This window comes from Cynocephalus volans, chromosome 3, assembly GCF_027409185.1.
Source record: "Cynocephalus volans isolate mCynVol1 chromosome 3, mCynVol1.pri, whole genome shotgun sequence".
NCBI classification, from domain to species: Eukaryota; Metazoa; Chordata; class Mammalia; order Dermoptera; family Cynocephalidae; genus Cynocephalus; species Cynocephalus volans.
In genome coordinates, this window is record NC_084462.1 from 168,289,617 (window position 1) to 168,314,500 (window position 24,884).

Genomic DNA, 24,884 nt, shown 5'->3' on the forward strand with positions numbered 1-24,884 from the left:
GAAAACTTGTATACTTGACTGCTCGAATGGCTCATTCTCAGCCTCCGTGACCTAGCTCCCAGCTTGCTTTGTGCACCTGGACAAACCCATGTGCCAATGGGATGTAGTTTTTGCCTTTAAAAACCCCACAAGACCAAGGCCCGAGGCCACTCTTCCTTGGTTGCTCCTTGGGAGACGGACGCTGGCCAGCTGGAGTGAATAAACTGCCCTTTTCTGCACGAGTGGCGTGTAAGTGCATTTCTTGTAGGAGGGGGCCTCACGGCAAGCAGAGACCATGTGATTAGCATCTCAGTATCTACCACAGAGATTGGCACTCATGTCTAATAAACATACCGAATTAAAATAGAGTCTTACTGTGGTAGGGTAAGAAAGACAGTTGATTCTCATTATCCCCAGATTCCATATTTTCAAATTCTTCTACTTGATAAAATGTATTTGTATCTCCAAAATCAATATTCAGGGCACTTTTGCAGTCATTCACAGGCATGCACACAGCAGCAAAAAAACTCTGAGTCACCTGACATGCACGTCCCCAGCTGAGGTTGAACAAGGGGATGTGCTATCCTTCTGTGTCAGTTCTCATAATATAGACAAGTGTCCTTTCCATGATCTATTTTTGCCACATTTTTCACATATCTGTGCTTTTTGTTAGTGATCTCAGTATTTAAAGTCGCCCCCAAGGGCAGTGCTGAAGAGCTGTCTACTGTTCCTAAGTGCAAGAAGATGTGAGGGTGCATTACAGAGAAAATGCATGCATTAATAAGCTTTGTTCAAGCATGAGTTCAATGTCAATGAATCAACAATATATATTAAATAAGATGTCTTTAAACAGAAACACACATAAAACAAGTTTATGTACCGATCAGCTGATGCGACATGTTGTAACCAGAGGCTCGCAGGAACCTAACCCTGCATTTCCCTTAGAAGCGATGGTTCAAAATTTGCTAATTCAGTATTTGCAGCAACTTTATGGAACATAATAATTATCGTCAATAATGAGAATCAACTGTACTTCATTTTGCCCTCTTCTGAGAAGGAGAATTATGAAAACAAAATGGTTTAATGAGGCTGGGACATGCCTCATCAAGCCTTAATCTCTCTTTTCATGCTTTATGGATCACTCACCAGCACCAGGATTTGTACTAAAGATGTCTTGGGGAGAGAGCTGCTGATTAGCTGCAGATTATATCCCCTGAGAGCCATGTGGCCTGCCTGAGAAGTCAAGCATCTTGGGGCATTGTACCCTATCTCCTTACTCCCACCATCAAAGCTAGCTGGCTGGGGCATAAGGCAGAGAAACAAGGGAAGCGTGAAGCTTTGCCATATGTCTTAATTTGGGTTCCCCCAGAAGCTGATCCTACAATAAGGATGAGCATAAGAAGTTTGTTTGGGAGGTGAAGAAAGCACCAGTAGGGGGTTGGAGAAGGAAGGCAGCCAAGAAATCCAATAAAATATGCAGTATTTCCTACCGGGGAAACTAGGACCCCATGCAAAACTTATTCCTGAGTTCTCCTAGCAAGGCTGAGGGAACTAGGGCATTTCTGCACCATCTCCCATCGATCACTGGTTGAGCACTGCTCTTGGCTGCACTAACTCCCCAGCACTTCCTGCCTCCCATGGGAGCAGCAAAGTAGGCTTCATCAAGAAAAAGGCAAAAAAGAAAAGAAGAAAAAAAGTGCAAGAATTGGCAGTCAGAAGTCAGCCAGCGTGCACTGAAGTGGCAAGAATGAGTGGATGAGGACAGACACCATCACATCTGCTGTGTTATACAGGACTGATGCTGAAAATCTGACATAAACTGAGACCAAGAAGGGGGCCCCTTCCATGAGAAATCTACAATTGATGAAATTCCTATACGACAAGCACACACCTGCTACCAAAGTCCTGGAGTCCTGATGTGCTTTCAGCTAATTAGCTAATCCAATTCCCACTAGTGTTAAGTCAAAGTAAGATTTCATAGTGTTTTTAGAAGAATCTGGAAGTACACAAGGTTATTTTCCTTCTTTGGCAGAAGCAGGATGCAAAGCTCATTTGCACTTTTAGGTTTTTTAGGGTTTTTTTTACTGTAACATCATTGATTGTAGTACATATCTGTGGGGCACAGAGTTGAATATCAATACCTGTGTGCAATATGTGATACTCAATTCAGGATAATTAGTACAATCAACATTATACAATGTAATCATTTGCCTTTTTAATAATCAAAAGGGGCCTTTTCCAAAGAATAGGATGTAAGGGGACAGAGCAGGAAGAAGCAGCTTTTGGAAAACATGGAGGAAGACAAGACTTTATAGGACGTGCTGTCTCACCCCCATAGGCTAGTTAGTTCTCCCAAGGTCAACAAAGACACACATCCCTGCCCAAGAGCCTGCTGGTCGTAGGCCTGTTCCTTTCACAAACACCTGTGCCCACTGATGTCACAGCAACTGAGGAAAGGACACTCTGTCTCATGTCTCAAGAAAAGTCCTGGGGCTTGGGGGGAGGAAGGGAGCCACCTTACCCTCTGCAGTGTTTCATCATAACCTACTGTTGAAGACAAGGCAAAAAAGATGACATTTCCTCCATCACACTGGGTGACCGGATTGCTGGGCTTTGAACCCAGAAAGTATATTTCTCCCATTGTTTGTATTTCTATAACTTTCCCAGTTCACATCATAACTCTTGGGAAATGGACAAAAGAACTAGACTGGCCAACACATGTCTCAGAGGCCAGCACATGGTATACAGCCATGAAACCACATCCTCCGTGAGGTGGATGGAAAACATCAGAGTCCTGTGAGGAGGAACCCCCACAACCACAGCAATGAGGAGGGGTTGGGCCTAAAGCCCAGGGCATCCACACCTAGGGGGATCCACTGCAGAGGTCTTGCCAGAGACCAGTAAGTACATGAAAAGAGCCACGGCAGACCTGGGTGCAAATCAGAACTCAAGAGCTTTCAAGTGGGGTGGCCCTAAGCAAGTTACATACACACTCTCAGCCTCAGTTTCCACATACACTCTCAGCCTCAGTTTCCATGTCTTCAAAATGGAACTAATACTACTGTCTCCAATGATTGTCCATTTCTTCATTTAAAACGTAGGAATGCTGCAATGTGAATAAACCTTGAAAACAGTATGCTAAATGAAAGAAGTCAATCACAAAAAGCCACACATTGGATATTTCCATGTATATGAAATGTCCAGAATAGGCAAATCTGTAGAGACAGAAAGTAGATGAGTGGTTGCCTGGGACTGGGAGAGACTGGGCAAAAACAGGGAGTGACAGCTAATGGGGTTGCTTTCAGGAGTCATGAAGATTTTCTAAAATTAGATACTGATGATGGTTGCACAATACTGTGAATATACCAAAAACCACTGGATTGTACATTTTAAATAGTTAAGTTTTATGGTATATAAATTATATCTTAATAAAGCTGTGATATTTTTTAAGATAGGTGTGAAGCCCTCACCACGTGTAAGTTCCTTAGAAGCCATGAGCATCTAGGTGGGTTGGCTAAACATGAGGATATTAACTGGAAAAACAAGCAAAATGACTCTGGCTGTTGTGAAGAGTAAATTGTATCTTATGTGTTAAGCACTGAGCACAGTGTCTGATGCACAGAAGACCCTCAGTTACTGAGTGCTACAGTAACATCATCATGTTTATCAGGTGCCTGCTGTGTGCCAGACACTGTGCTCTGCTCTTTGTGTGCATAGTTTCCTCTAGGTTTCCTTTGAGTTTACCACCTCTAGGGGGTGGGGACTGTTATCAGTTCTGGTTCTCAGGAGGGGAAACTTAGGAAAAGAGAGGTAAGTTGTCACCTAAGACCAGCAGCATGGGAATGGCATGGCTGGGGACACATCTATATGCCTTCCCATCACACTGGAGAGCTGCCTCCTCTCCAGTGGCAGCTGTAGCAGTACGGCCACTGTTATCACCATCAGTACCACCAGACAGGGTTCCCTGGATCACTAAGACCGGTTTGAAATACAGCAGCAATCTCTGTATTTACTGGCAGGATGGCCCCTACAGGTCTCTTCTGCGCCTCAGCTGAGAGTCCTAGCAGTGGAAGCGTGGCCCCAGCCAACCTGCCTCAAACTCCAGTTAAGACTCTCCCTACCCCTGGATTCCTAGTGGACCCCTACCCAGTCGAACTGTCTGCTGCCTCCTTAAGCTCCAGCAACTCAGGCTGGCATCCTTGACTTCCTGTTGTGCCTCAGTCTGCCCCTGAAGCCCAGATGCAGCTCCAAGAGACTGGCAGGCACATAACAATCAGAAGCCCCAAGTATCCCCTGATTCAGAAGACATGTAAATTAAAACACTTTGGAAATCACGCATAGCAAAAAGTTCCCATCCAACAGTGTGAGTGTGCGTGTGTGTGTGTGCACGTGTGTGTGTTTAAGCGCCTCACATTTTGGCCTCTTGCAATTCCTCATAGATTAATTTAAGGCCGTCATCACGGAGGAGACTCAAACTCTCCTCTCACCCCAGTATACACGCACAAGACACGGAGTCCTAATTAACAAAAGTTCTTAAAACTTGAATACAAACTAGGAAGTTCTGAAGCCTTCTGTGAAATCACTGAATTTTCTAACAGAGTATTGCTGCCTTTGGCAGGATCAACACTCATTCCTTGCTAAATTATCAAACTAAATATTTTTTCCAGAGGATGGTAAGATCAGAATGGCCTCATTTTCATCCTTGGTATAATGTTTTGAACCACTTTACTTGTCGAATGTGTGTCTGAAACAGATTTCTGAAACGCAGAAGTTGACCTGAGTATCTGTAAGCAGGGCTAAGCCTTGGCTGGATGGTAAGTCTCTTGAGGGCAGAAACTTTGTCTTGGTCATTGCTGCACCTCCAGGGCCTAGAACAGTGCCCTGCACCAAGAAAGCACTCAATAAATACTCACTGAATAAATGAATGGATGTCTTCTCCAAGAGGCTGGGTACACACTCATTAGTATTTGCTATAGACTTACAGAGAATTTAGTTCAAAATCTCAGAACCAATATGCCCCAGGCTACAGTGGAGCCCTATTAATTATTTTTCCCAAAGGAGGGGGAAGAGAAAAAAGGCCCAGCAGCTGTTGGCATTGCCACAAAAGGCCCTGTGGAATAATGCAGGTTAGCAGACAAGGGTTCAAACAGTGCTTTGTCCCCTCTGCTGTGTGGGCAAGGGCAAGATTCTTGACCAGTCTCGGAACTGGCCTCTGAGAAGCCTCAGTGGGCTTAAATGTCTTCAAACCCTTCTACTTCCTCAAGTGAGTTTAATGTGAGCAACATTCATGCAAGTGGAAGGTGCCTTCAGTGTCCTTCTGCCCTCCAGGGCCATCCGTCTGCTCCCTACCAGGCACCTCCCCAAAGCCTGTCATCCATGCTTCTGACTTTTCCCTCCCTGACTTTATGCCAACCCATCCATACATGTGGGTCCTGTTCCATTTCCTCTTGGCCCAACTTTCTCACGGAAACAATTAACTTGGCTGTACCAGTGGGTAATTGAGAGTTAATATGTTACCCTGAGGAACTATATTTGCATTTTAACAAGATGTGTTCTGGAGATGATGTTTTAATCCTATCTCCATCAATGCATTCATCATGGTATATCATAATTACATGATTATGCACCTGTCTCAGTGGCCAGACTATGGCTTCTCTGGGTGCACAGTCTCAGGTCTTTTTCCTCTTTCTGTGTCTAGTGCCTAGTCCCATTTCTGTGAGCACTCACTCAATAAATGTTTATGAAATAAACAGATGGATGAGTGACAGGAGCTGATGAATAAAGCACCTGATAGACTGTGGGCATCCCAAGTGTCATGGGAAAGAGTGACACGAGTCGGTTGTAGAGAAGGACTTATAGGGCTCCTCGAATCCCACCCCCCTATGGCTATCCGATCCGCCTGGCTTTAGAACTGAGGCTGAATGAGGAGATTACTGCCTGACAAGTAGGCATTCATGCTCCTTTAGAAACTGTGTTCTCACCCTGCCAGAGAAAGGGATCAGCACATCATAGCCTCTCATTAATTCAGGCTTTTGGGAGGCCTTCCCAGCTGAGGCTACAAGGGCACAACTAGCAGGCGGTCCCATTGTAGTCAAGGGAGAAATACCCCAATGTCACAATACCTCCAGACATACCAGGAACAAAGTGATAGCGGGTAAGCAGGGGACACTGGCCATTTTTACTAGGCCCATTGTGCTAAACTGATAGCCACATGCTTCCAAAAGGCGTTTGAAGTACAAGAGAATATGGGGGCACCATAGCGTCTGGTTTATTGATTCGTGGACTCCAGATATGTAAATTAGCACAGAATCAAGGGCTATGTAACAAAGCCGTGAAAAGATTATTTTAATTAACGGAAAATTGAAAAGGCAATAGACATTGCTTTAAGTTACACCCCCCATTTGCAACTGGAAGTTTGAAATAAGTTGTCATAAAACAAAGATGTCAAGAAAAGCTTTTCCCTGCCCCAATTTTTTTCACCAATTCCTGTGATTTCTACAAGAAGACACAGATAAGTCCGGCACTCAGCACCATGCCTGGCACACAGTGTCCCCCATAAATATTCACTGAATTAATCATCTGATTTGTAAATAATTTAAATAATCTTTAAAACGGAAATCTGATTGTGTCATCTTCCTGATTCACATCATTCAAGGCCTTCCCGTTATTCTCAGGAAAAAACAAAACTCCTTACTGGGACCTTCTACACCCCGCATCATCAGGGTAACCCCACCACCCACCTCCCCACCGTCATGTGCCACGCCACACCTCTCTGCAGCCACTACCAAAATCCACACCTCCTGACCAGAGCCAGGCTTCTCTTTACCACGCCTCACTCACTGGCTTTCTCTGCTCTTTTAGAACACACCCCAAAATTGCAAGATCTAAGCCAGACCGTGAGTACAGGAACATTACTGGGAGCACCAGGAGCCACTACTGTTATGCAGAGTTGCAAGTAAATCTACAGTATGAATTATGGCAATTTTTTCATAGTAAAAATGGAAAAGCTGAGGAAATTACGTGCATGTGGCTTAGTCTAGGTCATAATGAATCCATTGCAGATCCAGGAATTAACAACGGGTCCACAGGAAGTATAGTTAGTTCAAAGTTAAACTCACCAGTGTGGAAACCAACCAAAAGTCAGTTGCTATGTGGGGGGAGGGACAGGGGGAGTTCCTGGAAGGAACAGAGGAAGCAACAGAACCAGAAGGTGGGCACAATGGCATACTAGTGCACTGAGACTTTTCAGTCCTTGGTTACTATGGTTACAGACGCCACAAGCACTGGCTCCTGAACGTGACTGGGGTCTCAGGCAGCCTCATTCAACCCACTCTCACCCTGTCCTAGGCCCTGTATTTGTGTGAGAAGTGACATATTCAACAATGTCTAGCTCCTGACCATTCTCCAGTTCACAGCAGTACTCAAAAGAAACCATATTCACTCTCCTCTGCTCAGAACACAGAAGCTCCAAAACTTTTTTCAGAATATAAAGTCGCCTCAGGAAAAAGCCAGGCGCAGAGTGTTTGGAAAACGGGGGACCTCTACAGCATCGAATGCATCCCGCTTCCTGAAATTTATTTTCTCAAGAATGTACAGAAAAACATCATCAAAAAAATGTTGACTCAAAATATGACAGGGAGAGCTCACAGCCCTCCCTCTATCAGTGGCTTTTATCTGCATGTGTGCCCGTCACCCCAGGCACACTGTCCCTGCCCTCTTGGCTAGATTCTGACTGGCGTTTCCATCACACCATACGGACACGTGGCCTGCGGTCATTGCAGGCACACACCAGACACACAGCAGACACCCTATTCTCCAGCGTTTCTACTGCTCAGCCTGGAGGCCATCCTGCTTTTTTCCGGCTTTGTCCAAGGAGGTTAGGTTTTCAGCCACTGAATCTATACAAAGAAGGGAGGTTGTAAAGAAGAGGAACGTGTAAGAGACGTTGGGACCATGAGTTTTCACACTTAACATCTGGTTTCGCAGTGAGAAAAAATAGAGTATATCATGTGGTCATTTTTTGGTAATGTTTTACATATTGACACCTAGCATGGTGCCCACACAAGATAGATGTTTTTTGTATCTGAATAATACAAAAAGTTTGGACTGGTAGGTATTGGGATCAATTATAAAACCATATATTGTCTGTAAATCATCATCATGCTCCTTGTCTTTCTCAAATGTTTCAAGCAGTGGGTGAAGGAAAGGATAAACAGAATTAAATGAATCATGATTCTCTGGTTAACTGAGAAATAGCAGCATTAAATAAAATTAAACAGATTTCTGTGCTGCAGGTTTATCAGGGGAGGCATACCAGGTGGAGCCTTTAGCCAGGCCACCCAGCTCAATTCTCCCCAATTCCTGAGCCACAGAACCTATGAGATAATAAACATTTGTCAGTGGTTTAAGCCACTACATGTTGGTGTTATTTGTTACACAGTAATACAGGAACAAGCTAATGTGCATGATGACTCTCCAGGAAGGACTCAGACCCATCCTCCTGCAAACTGACTTGACCATGGAACTTTTTTTTTTTTTTTCTCAAAGCATCTGTTACTAGTCTGTGTCTCATAGAACACACCTTGGGAAATGCTGGTCCAGAATTTTAACAGTTTATAAAGCTTGTTCACATTTATCTCATCTGATCATCTCAGCAACTGTGAAGTAGGTGTTACTGTGAAAACTAGGGCTCAGAATGGTTAAATGACCTGCCCGAGTTTACACAGTGCTTTGATCTGAATGTCTGTGTACCAAGGAAGTACTGGCTGCAATGATCTCTGTCTTACAGTTGAGGAGACCAAGTCACAAATCCATATGCTGAAATCCTACCCCAAAAGTGATAATGGTATTAGGAGGTGGGGCCTTTGGGAAGTGGTTAGGTCATGGGGGTGCAGCCCTCATGATTGGGATTAGTGCCCTTATGAAAGAAGCCCATGAGAGACCCCTCGCTCCTTCTGCCATATGAGGACACAGCAAGAAGATGTCATGTATGAGCTGGAAATGGGTCCTCACCAGATGCTGAATCTACCAGTGCCTTGATCTTGTACTTCCCAGCCTCCAGACAGTGGGAAATAAATTTCTGTTGCTTATAAGCTACCAAGATTATGGCATTTTGTTATAGCAGTCCAAATGGACTAAGACACCTACACAGCTAATAAAATTAGTAGAACAATAACTCAGACTCACCTATTGAGATTTCAAACCATGTTCTTCCCCTGGCATTTTCTCTGGTTTAACCAGAACCGCTTAGGTTTTTTAAAACATAGACTGAGAGTACTGGAAACCTAAGAGACTCCCAGGATGAGTGGGCTCTGCTACGGGCCAGCTGCCCAGATAATCTGGATAGTGAACCAGATGCTTCTCAAGAGGCTAAGCTAAAGCCTACCTGACCTCACAGGTTGTCCCCTGCAACCACGATAACAGCATGATGCAGGTACCACTCACAGAGCCCTTATGATGCTCTAGCTCTCTTCTAAGAGCTTTGTATGAATCACTTTATTTAATCTGCATAACAAGCCAAGAAGTATTGGCTATAATGATCTCTGTCTTACAGATGAGGAGACTAAGTCACAGAGAAATGAAGCAACTTGCCCAAATCAGCCACTATCAAATGGTGTAGCTCAAATAAGGACCCAGGCGATCTAAGACTGTGAGGGATGGAAGGAATCTTAACAATCAGCAACCCAACTCCCTCCCTCTCCATGAAAGTGGCAGAGCCAGCCCCAGAACCCCGGTCCTCCCCCAACCCCTGCCCCAAGCTCCTACACTGTACGGTGGGTGACGTCTTTTCCAGCAGTGTCTAAGGGAGCTTTATCATCCTTTTGCCAATCTCAGTTATGACTGTGTGGAATTAAGACTGAGCAGGTTGACTTTGCTATTTCACTCTATTTCCAAAACATCTGTGCTTTGGCTCCATATCAGCCTCACTTTAATTCAGAAGCATTTAAAAAATACAATACAGTCTTGTCCCAAATTGGGAAACTTCAACCACAACTGAGATATGGCGTGAAGTATGTTTAACACTGGCACAGTGAGCTACTGGATTCCTTTTTACGTTTAGCCCGTAGGGAATTAGAGAAAGAGTTTAATGATAAAACAGAAAGAAGCTGTTTTTACCAACAGCTCCCTTGGCTGAAGCAGAAAGGTGAATGAAAGTGACCGTCTCTTTCTGTGCTCAGATGCTGTTATGAAGGGCACTTACTGGATGACCCAGAGAAGGTTAGAGTTGGTTAGGAGGTCAGCTCTGCATGGCTTGGTTATGGAATCTACTTAAATGTGGCACCAGAAGTGAGGTCATCGTGTTGGTTCCACCCACCTGGCAGATGTCCCTCCATAAGCATTACGGAGGTCAAAGGGGCCATCCGCTGACGGGCTCTGGTCCTAGGGGTACTGTCAGTGGACAGTTTATCAGTGTCAGGCTGATCACTGTCATCCAGAAAAGGGAAATGAAGACCTCATATTTACTGCCTAGAACATTCATTTGTGGTTTGCGGACACACTTTGAGTTTTTTGTTTTTTTTTTTTTTTTTCTCTCCTTTCTAAGTGTCTGGGACTGAGTACTATGAACTGAAAATGAAACCTGACTTTCTAATCCTCCTTTTAAGGTTGGGTGGGAGGTGAGCGCCAGAACCATTGGCAAGACAGGTCAAGAGGGGAATTACATCCTCATCCTCTGCCATTCCCAGAGCTGGGGAGGAGGGGAGGGATGGGCATCAGAGTGGGGTGGGGCTGGGTAGAATTTCAGGGGATTCTAGTTTTCATACTACTAATAACTTTCCATCCCGTCACTTCCCCTTTCCATAGAGGTCAATGTGAAGCAGAGTGAATGGTTGGGAAAACATAGGATTGGCAAGAGGGAAACAGGATTTGCTGCCCTATGTAAACCAGGTAATCACAGGGAATTCCTCCTTCATTTCTCCTTTCCTTCCTTTCTCCCTTCATTTCTCTCCACCCCCTCACTCCTACAGACTTCTGATCTCAACTGCTATCTGTTCTGCAAAGGACCCTCATTTTTCTTATTCAACTACTCAATGTAGGGGGACTTGGGGAGAGAAGGCAGTGGTGTTTGCAGTTTAAAAAGAGATGCTTGAAGAAACAATGAAGATTTGAAGTCACTAGAAGTCACAGTGACCTTTGCAGATAGGCCTAAAATGACAATATTTGTCATTCTGACATACAAGTTAGCAACAATTTTACTACCAGGAAAATGAGTTTCTTGTGTGAAAGCAGACTCGGAGGTCCCCAAAATAAATAACACATCGAATATTTTAGCAGAATAAAGAGAAATAGTATAACTTACTGAATTTAATGTGATGTGAGCCTGACAGGCTGAATAGATATGCTCCATATCAGGTGTGATATTTGACAATGAAACATTCACTCACTTTGTCACATGAGACAAGAAGTCAGGCACCAAATGTTTAAGAAAAATTGATAAGACAGAAGCTTAGAGATGAAAAGAGTATATTCATTAATTTATTTTTTTCTCTGAAAATTGGGGACAGTCCATCGTTACTCAATTTAACCATGGAACAACCTGGGTCAGCTCCTGGATTCTACCAGTTGAGAATGTTCTTTAGGCCAAGGTATTTGTTTCTCATGATGGAATTTGAGGTCATATGGGAAGTAGTTATGGTAGATCTGGTTCAGCATATACATTCTTTCAATAACCTGATAGAAGATTAAATGCATGTTATGGCCATTTAACCTAGACTTGCTCCCAACTTGGGGCAAGACCATGTTATATTTTTAAATACTTCTGATTTAAGGTGAGGCTCCTATGAAACCAAAGCACAGATACTTTGGAAACAGGAAAGAGTAGCAAAGTCAACCTATGCAGTCTTAATTCTTACCCAGTGATCACTGGGATTGGCAAAAGGATGATAAACCTTCCTTAGACATTGCCAGAAAAGAAGTTGAAGCAAATGTTGGCCCAGGCATTGGAACATCATTGCTCTGTACTTTCTAGTATAATTGTGGTGATTTTGGCACGTTATTAATCCCATTTGGAATGCTGATCTCCTGAAAGTTGGATATTAAATCAAAAATGGATTATTTCTTTCCAGAAAATCTAAGCTATGCAAATGTGTGTTTGGAAACACATTAATAAAGACAGCACTTAAGTGACCTAGCAAGTGGAATATGAGATAGAAATTCATTTACAAGAGACCAGAATCTCCTTTTAGCCAGGACAGCAGAAGTGGGATACAAGGGTCTTCACCTGCATGCGTGGGAGAACAAAAAGTTTTGGCCTGAGCAAGTAAGTATGACCTGCTGAAAACAGCCATTGACCAAGGACTCACTCATCAATGCAGAGACTGTGTCCTCTAAACAACTCAGTGAAACCTTTAAATACACTTTTAAAGATGAAGGAGTAGGAGAGTGTGGACTGAACAAAAACCCTAGAAGGAAGAAAAGTTTGAGAGAAATTGCCCTGGATGTAAGCACTGAAAGGCCTGTGTTGGCCCCAGCTCTGCCTGCCTGCAGCTTTGGGTCCCCAAATAAATCATTTATCTTTTCTACATCTTTGTTTACCCATCGGTAAATCTGAGACTCTTATATCTACAAAAATAGTGTTGTTTAAAGAACATATGAAATCATTTGCAAAAAGTGTTCTGTAAACTGAAAGGTGCTACACACGTACGGTACGGGCCTCTCAGGAATTTTGCACTAAAGTATGCAGTAAAAGTGAAGCTTTTATTAAAAAAATCCAGCTCCAGTTTTGCAGATAGCCACTCTTTGATACCTAATATGAGCCAAATTATTAATTAGACACTGACCATATATTTGCCAGGCTAGATCAGCCCACCTACCCACACCCACCCCACTCCCATTCAGCCTTTTTGCTCCTAATGAAAGGGAAGAAAAGAAGGAAAACAGTTGCTGGAGGCTTTAGAGAGCTGGGAGCCTGCAAGGAAGTGAGAATGTCAGTGTCATTTCTGATATCCCATTATTTGAGGATATCTTCTTTTCTCCTTATTTGTATCTCACCGTTTGTAGTTTAGAGGAGTCCTGGAATTTCTGTGATGCATAAAGCCTTTGATCCTCTCTGATCCATCCCACCACCCACCCATTCATTCAACAAAAGGTTAATGAGTGTCTCCCATGTGTCAGGCATTTCCCAGGGCACTGGGGGGGTGACAATGAACAAGATGGGGAAAGTCCCTGCTCATGGAGCTCAGAGGCTGGCATCAAAGGTGGCACATGAGTAAGATGATTTCAGATCATGAGAAGTGCCAGGAAGACAATGAGAGATGACATAATAGTGACAAGCCTGGGGAACAGGAGGAGAGGTCTTCAGATGGGACAGGGAAGCCCTTGCTAACAAGGAGACATCTGAACTGAGATCCAAATGATGGAAAAAAGCCAACCTTCTGCATTATAAGCAGTGGAAACCACAAGTACAAAGGCCCTGAGACAGGACCAAGTGTGATCTATTTGAGAAAAAAAAAGAAGCCAAGTGGCCCAAAGATCAGATCAAGGGGGGAGCTGTAGAAATAAAGTCAAAGAGGTAGACAGAGGCAATGTCAATGGGCCCTTTCCTCATGGGAGGAAAGTGAAGCCCAGAGAGGCTAAAAGAGCAGCCCAAAGCCACACAGCTAATTATTGCTGTGTGGCTGATTCTAAAACCTAGTTCTTTTGACCCAAAATCCAAAATTTTTTACACCATATTGATCTACTTGCCTCAAGCCATTGGAATACTGTTTGCTTTTCTTACTAGTTTTTAAAAGCTTTTAACATACATAAGCAGCAAGCTAATCTCAATTTTAGGCAGAGAATCATCAACAAGTAATCCTGGTGATTTAAAATGCACATAAAGTCTGCTATGAAAGCTAATACGTAGTGCCAATCTAATGCTGTGTAGGTCCTACACAAACAGTAACTCCCTTTGCAGAAGGCTCTGTTCTGTGAATATAGAGGAAGGCCACAGCTGACCAGAAACTAATCATTTTACATCTAGATCTTATTTTTGCACGTCCACCTCTTCACAGTGCTTTGCTTAACTCACCCAAGTGCAATCAAAACCAATCTATTCTCAAACCACCTTCATTTTGTGTTATTAAATTGTAGGTAATGGGGCTGTCAGCAAAACATCATAATTACAACCTCCTTCCGCAACTCACGAGCACTTCTGCCTGAAGGCTCAAGTCTGTTGTTAACAGCCAAATCCTACAGTCCACGTAACATGAACTGTCCCTCCACTTTTCCATTAGAACACTAAGGTCCCCTTCATCTTTCATGTTCCTCTTTGCCCTCCTAAACACACTTGGTCTGCATAAACCTGAACTTCAAAAAACAGACCCAAAGTCTGTCCAGTGGCCAGTGACTTATCCACCAGTCACAAGAAGTCAAGATGTGAGATGGGTTAGAGGAGAAAGGAACGAGTGGGGAAAGGCTGATTCACTGCCTCACTCTTTCTCATTCCTCCTTCTCTTCCAATCCCTCTTCCTCCTCATCCTCTCTCTTCTCCTCTTCCTCTTCCCAACAGGCTTCTCCAGTCCTTGAACTTTGGGAGTCTCACCAGGCAAGAGCCAGAGAGGTCCCAGTGACAAGAGACACAGCCTGGAAGAGTGCTTAAGAGCCCAGATTCTAGTCCAGTCCCACCACCCACTAGCTGTGCAACCTGGGGCAAGTTACTAAACCTCTCTGTTCCTTATTCCCCTCATCTGTAGAATTAGCACAATACTTTCCTCCTAAGGTTTTTGTGAAAGTTAAATTAATATATGTATTCCCCATGCCAGCCAACCATCAAAAAAATAATTAATTTACTTAAAGCATTAGACCAGTGCTTGGCATATAATCCTATACAGATGTGACATATGCCACCCTCGCTCCCCACTCTCCTCCTACCTCCAACCCCCTGGCTAAGGAAGATTATTATCACTCCCACCTTTAGAGAAAACCGTGCATGAAGTCAGAGCACCTCACCAGAAGACAGCTTAGTGGTGTCATGATGGCAATCAAGTGTCAAGTGTGATAAGAACACTTATACCATCAGAAAAATAATGTGTAAATAAAGGTATAAAATAATGTACATAAAATTCCTGGCATGCATTGATTGCTTGTTAAATGTTATTATTTTTATTGAGGTCTTTACATTTTTTAGCAGCATTGGTTGTAATTGTAGATGCTACTTGCATGCTTTTCTTCACTGTGTAAAATTCATTGTGTTTATCACTGTGACATGAATATACAGAATGACAATCATATAGAAATGTATTTTAAAAGCCATGGCCAGCTGCACAAAATCAGTCTGGTAGGAGTCTTTCTCTGACAGAGTTCCTTGAAGATCCCAGCCCCAGCCTTTAGACAACTGCCCACTTGACACACCCTTTGGATGTCTAAAGAACATCTCCCATTCAACAAGTCCTAGACTGAACTCAGGAGCTTTCCCTCAAGACTGGTGCTGCTCTGGCTGCCATCCCAGCCATTCCAGTTCTTCTACATCCACACATTATTCACGCCAAGTCTGTGGATTTCACATCCCCCATAGCTCTCTACTCCACCTACTTCTCCATGCCCACAGCAACACCCCTGGTCCATGCCACCATCATATCTGGCCCCCCACATCCACAAGAGCCACAAAGCACTTGTTTTGAAACAGTTCAGATCATGTCAGTCCTCAGCTTGAAACTCTTCAGTGGCTTAAGGTAAAGACTACCCTCCTTTTCCCATCCCACAACCCTACCCCACCTCCAACATAGGGCTTTGGGGTCTCTATCCTTTGGATCCTCCAGTCACTTCTCAAAACACAAGCTCCCTTGCTCTTTGCTCTAGCCATGGGAACCTTCTTTCAGTTCCTCAAAGACACAGGTTTCTTCTGCCTCAGGACCTTTGCACTTGCTGTTCCCTCTTCTGCAGCAGTTCCCCTCCTCCTTAGCCAGTTAACTCCTACACATCCTCCAGGTCTCAGTACAAGTGTCACCTCCTCAAGGAAGCCTTCCCTGACCACCCTCCTTCCCTGGTCCTTGTCAATATCTTCTATCAGATATTTTCTTAAAACCCTGATGCTCTCCTCCATGGAACATACATAAGCTTCTAATTATGCACTCCTCCAAGCACTAATTGATTTAGATCTATTTCCCTCACTGTAAACTCCAAGAAGGCAGGGATTTTTGTCTTCCTGTTATGACTGTACCTCCAGTGCCTAGGACAGTGCTTGGTATGTAGCAGGTATTAGATAAATATGTTTTGCAGGAATACAAAAAAAAAAAAAAAAAAAAAAGCAAGGCACCCTTTCATATTTCCAGAGATTTAGAGACAAAATAGGCAGTTCGGGTTGTATTTAAGGTGTTTAAAAACACCTCAGTCTAAAAAGGGCAAGACCCTTTCACTCACTCTTCAACAGCCAGGTAATTCATAAAACATTTACTCAACAAATGAATGAGTTTCCTCTTTCCAGTCTGGAGAAAAAGAAATGTGCTTATAAAGAACATTTCACACACATACACACACCAAATAAATTTCAACACCAGTACTTAAACAGAGGCGTTGCCTAGCCAGACTCAGCCTTTGGATGAGCTAAGAGAAATGCTAAAGAACATTCTTGTCACAACTGGACACCCTGTTTTAACTTGTTCTGCTCCTATACTGATCACTCTAGAGCAGCCTTAACATCTGTATGCTAATTACAGACACTGGTGGCCTATGTAGGCACACAGAAATCTGTCTTAATCACACCCTTCTGCACCAAGGGAACATCACTCAACATTCAAAAATGCATGTGAACCAGCACTACTCTGGCAGACACACAGTGTGCCCCCTCCCTGGGCCCTTGCCAGCCCCACCCTTCTTACAAACCATTCCCCACTCCCGCTTCTACTCTGACCTGAGCCAAACTAGCTCCCTGGTTTGGTAATAAGATTGAAAGAAGACTGGGAGGCCCTGTGGGCTCCATTATTCTGCATGCCCTATGAGAAGGGCCACCCCTAGGGACCGTTGCTGCAGATCCCAGCCACACTTGCTGCCAGGAAACCTTTCCCACTGAGGACACCTTGGGCATGTGGCGCAGCTCCGGGTCCAGGGGGAGGCACCCCACCCATCTGCCAGAGAGACAAAGATCACCAGAAACAAAGGACACACACATATAGACACACTCGCACACACAAAGTCAAAAGCAAACGCCGACACTTGATGCAATTTCAAGCCCAACAGCCGGCTTGGTGTATCATATCTTTAAATAGATTTAGAAACAATCCAGGAGGGACAATGATTACATGATAATGGCAGGCACTATCTGGGTTCGGAACCCACACTGCCTCCACCCTCGTCCCACCCGCGCTGCAGTCCCCAGGCGCCTTCCCCAGCCTCAGGACACACGCTGCCGGGAGCAAGAGTGCTTCCTCCAGGAAGCGCGCACACCAGCAGACGGAGACGGAGACGGAGGCAGGGCGGGGGCGGCCGAAAGTCGGAGATACCAACCTTTAGGATCCCAGTTCACCTGTTTTCTTGGCGTCTCGATTGGAAATTTCATTGCTCCGTTGCCCAGAAGGGGAGGAAATGAAAAGAATAAAATGATAATAAAGTCCTCAAGCTTTACACGCCTCGGTACAGCAGTCCAACAAAACAATTTCCAAGGATGGGGGGAAGCCTTAGACTGGCTCGTGGAGGAGCCCCAAGGAAAGACAGATGGGAAAATGCTGGCTTAGGAGAGCACTGGAGACGGTTTGGGTGTTTGCACCGGTTGGGGGGGGGGTGGCCGGCCGCGGCCCGGTAGGTGAAAGGAAAAGTATGACCGGCGGCGAGGGGTGGATGAAAGGATGGAGAGGTAGGCTGCTTCCCAAAGGCGCTGCCGGCAGGTTGGGGTCTGAGCAGCCCGAAGGCCGGGGCTAGGGAGAAGCCCACTGCGGTGTCCCTCCGGCCCCCTAAGGCGTGTGCGCACACACTCCCGCACACACACTCCCGGGCGCGCGCTTGGGCTGGCACGTCAGCCTCGCTCGGCCGCGCAGGGCGCACACGCCCCACCCCGGCCGCGGTGCCTGGCCCCCGGGCGACGCCCCCCAACTCCCCACCCCCCGAAAGCCATTGGACGTAGGGGTGGCGCGGCGCCCGGGGAGCGCGCGGCTAGGGCTTCCCTCCCCGCCGCGCGCCGCAGACGCCCCGCGCAGGGCGCGCTGCGGACCGAGCCTCCCGGCCGGGGAGGCGCGCTGAGCCCCCGGGCAGCGGGCGGCGGCGGCGGTGGGCGCGGCGGCAGGGAAGCCAAGGCGGGGCGGAGGAGCGAGCGGCGGGCGCGCCGCTACTTACTGGTTCGGGCGGCCGGCGTGGAGGCGGCCGCGGCGCGCTCCGTGGAGTTGCAGCCGGAGACACGCTTGGCTGCCTGGAAGGCGCTGCAGGAGGCGGAGGAAGGGCCGCTGCGGCCCCGCCGCAGACCTCTGCCTCGGGGGTGACCTCTTCTCACCGCGCCCACCCTGCGCGCCCCCTCCCCTTCTTTACTCACTTCATTTTTTCTCTACAGTCCCCTCCCGCGCCTGGCTCTCCCGCCTGAGCCCCGAACCCACGTCTGCACCGCACCCCGAGGAGGCCGGTGCCAGCCATGAGCCTTTTGTTCTGGGACCGCTCCGCGTCGGCTGCGCTCTCCTAGCCCGGGGAAGCTCGCTCCCCAGGCACAGCCTGGTCCCTTCCCCAGCTACCTGCAGCCCTACTGGGGACGCTGCTTGGAGGCTGGAGAGAGGCGCAGGAAAGCGGAGTTGCCAAGATCCGGCGACTCCGGGAAGCGGCGGCCCTGGGAGCCCGGGGACCCAGCACGGGCAAGTGCGAAGGGATCCCAGCCATGTTCCCCGAAAGAGGCTAAACCTGGAGCACCCCTCTCCCCGCCAGCCCCACCCTCACTGTCCCTGCCTGAAACCGCACAACGGTGTGCGGTGGGGCCTCAGTCTCTAGAAAACCCAGATGATGCTGAGGTGCTCTTGAATCGGCCACTCCAAGTATCAATATGAATTGCTGACAAATTCCCTTGGATGCCTAGCAACAGAGCCTAGCACGTAATAGATGCTCAAGAAATACTTGCTAAATCACGGCATGAATTGCATGCAGCAGAGCTGGTTAGGAGGTAGTTTAAGTCCGTGTTCTGGCTTATAGACAAGGTTACTAAAATCCACTGTTCATTCAACATATATGTTGAACCCCTTCTATGTGAAATCATCATGCTAGGTGCTGGTCATATGGCAGAAAACAAGGTAGACATGGACCTTGCCTTCATGGGCTTACTGTCTAGTGACATAAGGTCAAGTTGGATTGCTGCTAACTTCACTTACAGAAGAGAAAGTGACTGCCCAGTTCGTTCCCAAGCCTGCCAGCTGTGGTCCTAAAATTCTAAACTAGCAGGTGCTTTCCGAATTGCCTGCCACTCTAGGGCACCTTAAAAGTTTTGGGGAGCCCTTTATCAGCAGTGTCTTTCCCATCATCCATTCCCACTGTCCTATCCAGGTTTCTGAGTACAAGAGCAAGATTCACAGATGTCCATTGTGACCTGTGGGAAAAGTTGGTAAGTGCTTTGTCGCTGAACCCTACAGGCTCCTACTGGAGCCCTGAGTTCTCTGCAGACCCTGTTCAGGCAAAACTCGTACCAATCTGATGGTGCTACTCTGACTCTTCAGCCCTTTGGGCAGGTCCCCAGGTGCTTCAGAGCCACTTTCTCTGGACTCTGTCTCTACACTTTGCCTCCCTTTGTTAGAAGATGGAGAGGAAGGCTGAGACACATAAATGACACAAACAAGGAATTTCTGCTTCACCCAACCATGTCCTCCTCCCCCAGACAACAATATGTATGTACGTTCTGTTCCCAAGCCCAAAGGGAGCTGCTGCTAAGCTTCTAAGAAAGGTTTTTGAGCCTCACTCTGCCCTCTCCCCCTTAACTGTTCATGGGCAGTTGGGCTCCAGCCCAGTTACTGCAATGCAATGTTTTTACCTGCATCAGAGTCAGAGAGCGGTGTCAGCAGAGAAAAATACTCTCTCCTGAAATGTCCAAGGATGGGGAAGCAAGACTGACATTTACTGAATGCCTCCTCACCTTCTCATTTTTCTCTCCATTCACGTTTCCTACATCACTTTAAGGAAGCTCTCACTGGCCTCTTTTGACAGATGATAAGATCAAGGCTCAGAGAGATAAACATTCCCAAGGTCACAACACAGAGATTCAAAGCCAAGTTTGCCTGACCCAAAGGCCCATGCTCTCCATGCCAGAACCTTGTGAGCTCATCTGGTCCCTGGACCCATGAATTTGCCCCTGAAGCTGGCAGATGGCTTTTTGTGGGTAATGAAGATCTAAATATTATATTATCCAAGACTCCAGCCCCTCCTCCTTTGCAAAATGAATTAGGCTATCCTTGGGTTCTGGAGTCTACTTCAGGGAATTAGTTCACTACCAAGGAAATTCCTGGGCACAAAATGCAGCCTTTGGATGCTTCGTTATTCAGCCAATCCGCAAACATTTATTGAGCATCCCTGTGGGGGAGACAGGTTGCAAACATTTATTGAGCATCCCTGTGGGGGAGACAGGTTGCACGTTCTCATTAGAAGCTATTTTGGCCCCTGGGTAATGAAGGGCCTTCCCCCAGAATGGCATCAGCAGAACAGTTAATGGCAGGGAAGGGAGGTTAGAGATGGACACTGTTGGGGTGAGGAGTAGGAAGGGGGTCTCGGGCTCCTGATCTGGGTTAAAGACTCCCACTAGTCACTGGCCTTTAGGATCACCTTTCTGCTGAATCCCTGGGTACCTCCCCCCACCCCACCCCGGCCACCAGCCTCTGGGGCTTTCTCTCACCTCCACTTTCATTCTCCCTTCTCAATGTAGAGAAAGACAAGTCTGTGGCAAATAAATAAATCCATCACCAAAAATAAATCAGTAAAAAAATCTCAGCACTCTCTCCCCCAACTTGCCTGAAATCAAATCCAACTCCTCCTAAACTGCGTTTGTTTTGCACTGGACTGCACGGGACGGGGGGAGGGGGCGGGGGTCCCTCGCCCAAGAAAAACAACTTAGCATATTAACCCTTTGTGAGACTGCAATCTCCTTCCATCCCCTTCGGTTCTCCCCTTTGATTATTTACAGACTGGATTCCACTTACCCAAAGAAGGAGGAAAGCAGGGGTCTGTGTAGAGAAAAAACATCCAAACCAGACGCCGCGCCGAGCGGTTCCTCCTCCCTCTGTGCGGCCGCAACTTCCATGGCTATTGCTGCTGGCGGGTTAAGTCTGGTGGCAAGAGACCGCCTGGCGTCCCTGCGGCAGGAAAACAAAGCATCGTGGCGCAGAGTCTCCCTGCACCCGCCGTTCCCCGCCAGGAGCCCCGAGCTGGCGGCGGCCAGGTCCCGGGTGCGCGCGGTGGTGACCGGCTGCTGTCTGGGGCCCGGGGCTGCGCAGCGAGCGCGGCGGTAGCTGCCGCCCCACTTCAATGAATGGCGTGTGTCCCGGCGCGGGAGAGCCGGGGAAGCCGGAAAACCCCACTCATCGTCGGCGACGAAGTTTTCCCGGAGTTGGCTGGCTCCTTTACCTGCTCCCCACGCTGCAGCCCAGGATGGCTGAGAGCGGACGGGGTGCTGCAGGGAACCCGGCTCAGTGCTGGTTCCGCAAACACAAGGGGTGGGGGGTGGGTTTAAATTAGAGTCTACTCTGAGTTCACGGAAATCAGAATGAGTGTATTAAGCTACCTTCGGTGGCTCCCTTTGGTTTCATTATTCCTCCCTGAAATCCAGACGGAATTCCAGTCTTCCATCTCTTCCCCACCCCTGAGTCATCTCTAAGTCCTCTTCTTAAAAGAACTGCATTCAGGTTTCCACGTCATTTTGTGAAGCTAGCCCTCTCTCCACCCTCTACCCCCACCCCACACCTCACACGCACCCCCTGTGTATAAACCCCTCAGTGGAAAAACTGATAGGGTTATACATTAACATTTATTTCAACTTCTTCTACCAAAAATGTGTTCTTTCCCCAGTGAAGTTTCTACATTGTTCTCAGCTTTTAATCACTCCTACATTTGCCATCATGTCCCAACCAGCATCTGCAAAAACACGCCCTTAAATATATGTTGCCCTAATCTTGGGCTCTGCTTTAGGCTTGGAAAAATTGGAGACACATTAGCAGTGAAAGGGCAGAGGGTGTCATATATAGTACATCCCTGGAAGTGTGGAGCTGGGCTGCTCGGTAACAAACCCTGTGTGCGTAAATCCTGCAGATTTATTTTGGTGACTCAAACCTCTGATTGAGGATTAATGAAGACAACATACTATGAACTCCAAAGAAGTTATAATTAAACCATCAGCCTAAAGAGCTTGTTTCATAACCAGGAACTGCATCCTCTTCCCTTGTACGTTTCCCTATTTTAAATTTTAGCCCTTAAGAAAATATTATTTAAGCTCCTATAAGGCATTGTGGCAAGCATTTTACCAAAAATGTACAGAGCTATAATCCTGCTTATTAGAAAATAAATTTTAAGATGACTCCTTTTCTTTGGGTTACCAACAAAACATAATCCCAGGTAGTTTTTTTTAAGAGGTGGAGCTGGAATTTTTGTTTGTTTGTTTTTCCTCTCAACTTTTTATCTTGGAAATCTTCAAACACATAGAAAAGTTACAGTTGTTTGGCAAAAACTAGTGCTATACTCTGAATGTTTGTGTCCCTCCAAATTTTATGTAAAAACTTAATCCCCAATGCAATAGCATTAAGTAGGACCTTCGAGAAGTGATTGTCATGAAGGCTCCACCCTCATGAATGGGATTAGTGCCTTTATAAAAGGGCTTGAGGGAGCAAGTTTGTCCCTTTTTACCCTTCTGCCATGTGAGGATGAAGAAAAAGGTGTCATCTTGAAAACAAAGAGCAATTCTTACCTGACACCAAATCTACTGGTGCCTTGATCTTGGACTTCCCAGAATCCAGAATGATAGAGAAGTAAATTCCTATTGTTTATAAATCACCCAATCTAAGGTATTTGATTATCGCAGCACAAATGAGCTAAGACAACCAGGATCCAAAGACTGCATTTGGTTGTTATGTCTATTTAATGTATTTTATTCTAGAAAAGTCCCTCCATCTTTTTTTTTTTTTTTTTTTTGAGTCCAAACATTTGTTTTCTAGTAATGTTTAATGTCATGGTATAGCTAAAGGTAAGTTGAGTCAAAGTGTTAGAAAACTATTTCCTCACCATAGCAGGTCATTCAAATAACTTTGTGCCATCTATGAACTCAGTATGCATGCCAATATTTTATAGAATAGAAGGTAATTTTATCCCCACTCAAGATTCCCTCCTCCTTAATCTTAGCCTTAGTCAAAGAAGTTATCTTTTTCCTTATCCCCAAAAGGCTATGTTTCAGGGATGGGTGAGTGTTTTCACACATACACACCAAGTTGACAGGCACATATGGTATTTTACTGGATTTAAAAACAAAAACTCAGCAAGGTCACACACCATAATGAATGAGCTCTAGTTTTCATGTCAGTCTAGGAAGATTTTACTTTGAACAAAAACATGAAGGCATGTAGAAGGCATGTAGAAGGCATGCATGTTTTCAATACCCTCTTTATTTATGAGCAAGTCTTATTCCCAGAGTCTTTCGGCTTGACGGAATTAAAAATCTTCTAGAGGGATCAATCATGTGGGCATATTGACAGATGCTTCTCCTAGACAGCCAATGAAAGGCTTGTGAAAGTCTGGCCTATAGAAAAGATTTGTTCAGTAGCATGTGAGGCATAGTCCCAACATTTAATGGCAATATTTGGAATATATTCATTTCATTTTTTGCTGCTTTTAAAGTTAATACTGTATTTATTTGACTGAAAATGATTGGAACAAATGTAATGTTAGAACTTTCCTCCTTTACCACTAAGTCATCTAAATGTTTACTATATCATGGAACCAGATTTGAAAGAAGTCATTTCACAATACGTCCTGGATCAGTTTTACACCTCTGATTAAAATTCCAACTTATATGACCATCCACGATTTCTAAATATATCTAGTGAAAGAGATTGCAAACCCTTTGTTGATAGGCTTTTCGAAAATTTAAGAAACTTTTGTAAGGCAAAAATCTTTTCTTACTTTCAATTTAAATCTCTTCCTTCCTTAAGTTTTTCAATACTTAAGTGAAGGTGAAGAGGAGCAGGACCCTTCTAATAAATTTTATCTGTGGGAGAGTAAATTGTCTAACATCCTTATCTTTATGTCAAGTAACTCTTTTTACCCCTTTACCAATATGTACAATCATTTGGCTAACATACTTTTCCTAAAAGCATCCTGTTCATTACATGTTTCAGAAAAGAAAATCAAAATCTCTCCAAGCTTTCTGAGTTTCTCCATCTGTAAAATAAGGATCGGTGGTAAGTACAAAGTATTTGGTGAACTTAAGCACATTTTGGCTAGCCATCCTTTTCATAGGGAGTACAAACAACTAAGCAAGAGAATCATGCTAAGTTTCATTCCATTTTCTTACATGTAAATGAGGCACTCAGTATCTGGCTAGTTCTGCCTGCGGGGTTGCTATAAAGAGACAATAGATGTGCAAGTGCTTTATAAACTATTATTAAAAGGGATTTACAGGGCCGGCCCATAAATCCCTCTCTCACTTGGGAGAGTGCGGTGCTGATAACACCAAGGCCACGGGTTCGGATCCTTATATAGGGATGGCCGGTTAGCTCACTTGGGAGAGCGTGGTGCTGACAACACCAAGTCAAGTGTTAAGATCCCCTTACCGGTCATCTTATTAAAAGAAAAGGGGGAAGGGGTTTACAGATTAAACAGATCATCCTTATAATTACTTGCTCGGTAAAATTCATCTTACTGTCTGCCAGACACACAGCAACGACTTTTTAAGATTATCTCATTTGTTTCTCATAAGAATCCTAGAAGATGGGTACTGTTATTACTACCATTTCGTTTAAAACAATGCCTGACATGTATTAGGCACATAAGTATTT

The 24,884-nt window shown here is 45.4% G+C and overlaps 1 protein-coding gene across 1 annotated transcript in view; it reads right to left on the bottom strand.

Moving 5' to 3' along the window:
- KCNK10 (potassium two pore domain channel subfamily K member 10) overlaps positions 1-17,452 on the bottom strand; it is a 123,591-nt gene extending 106,139 nt beyond the window's left edge. The window contains exon 1 of the mRNA XM_063091092.1: positions 17,401-17,452. Within this exon, the coding sequence (XP_062947162.1) occupies positions 17,401-17,452 (52 nt within the window). The remainder of the gene's footprint in view (positions 1-17,400) is intronic.
- Positions 17,453-24,884: the final 7,432 nt, after the last annotated feature.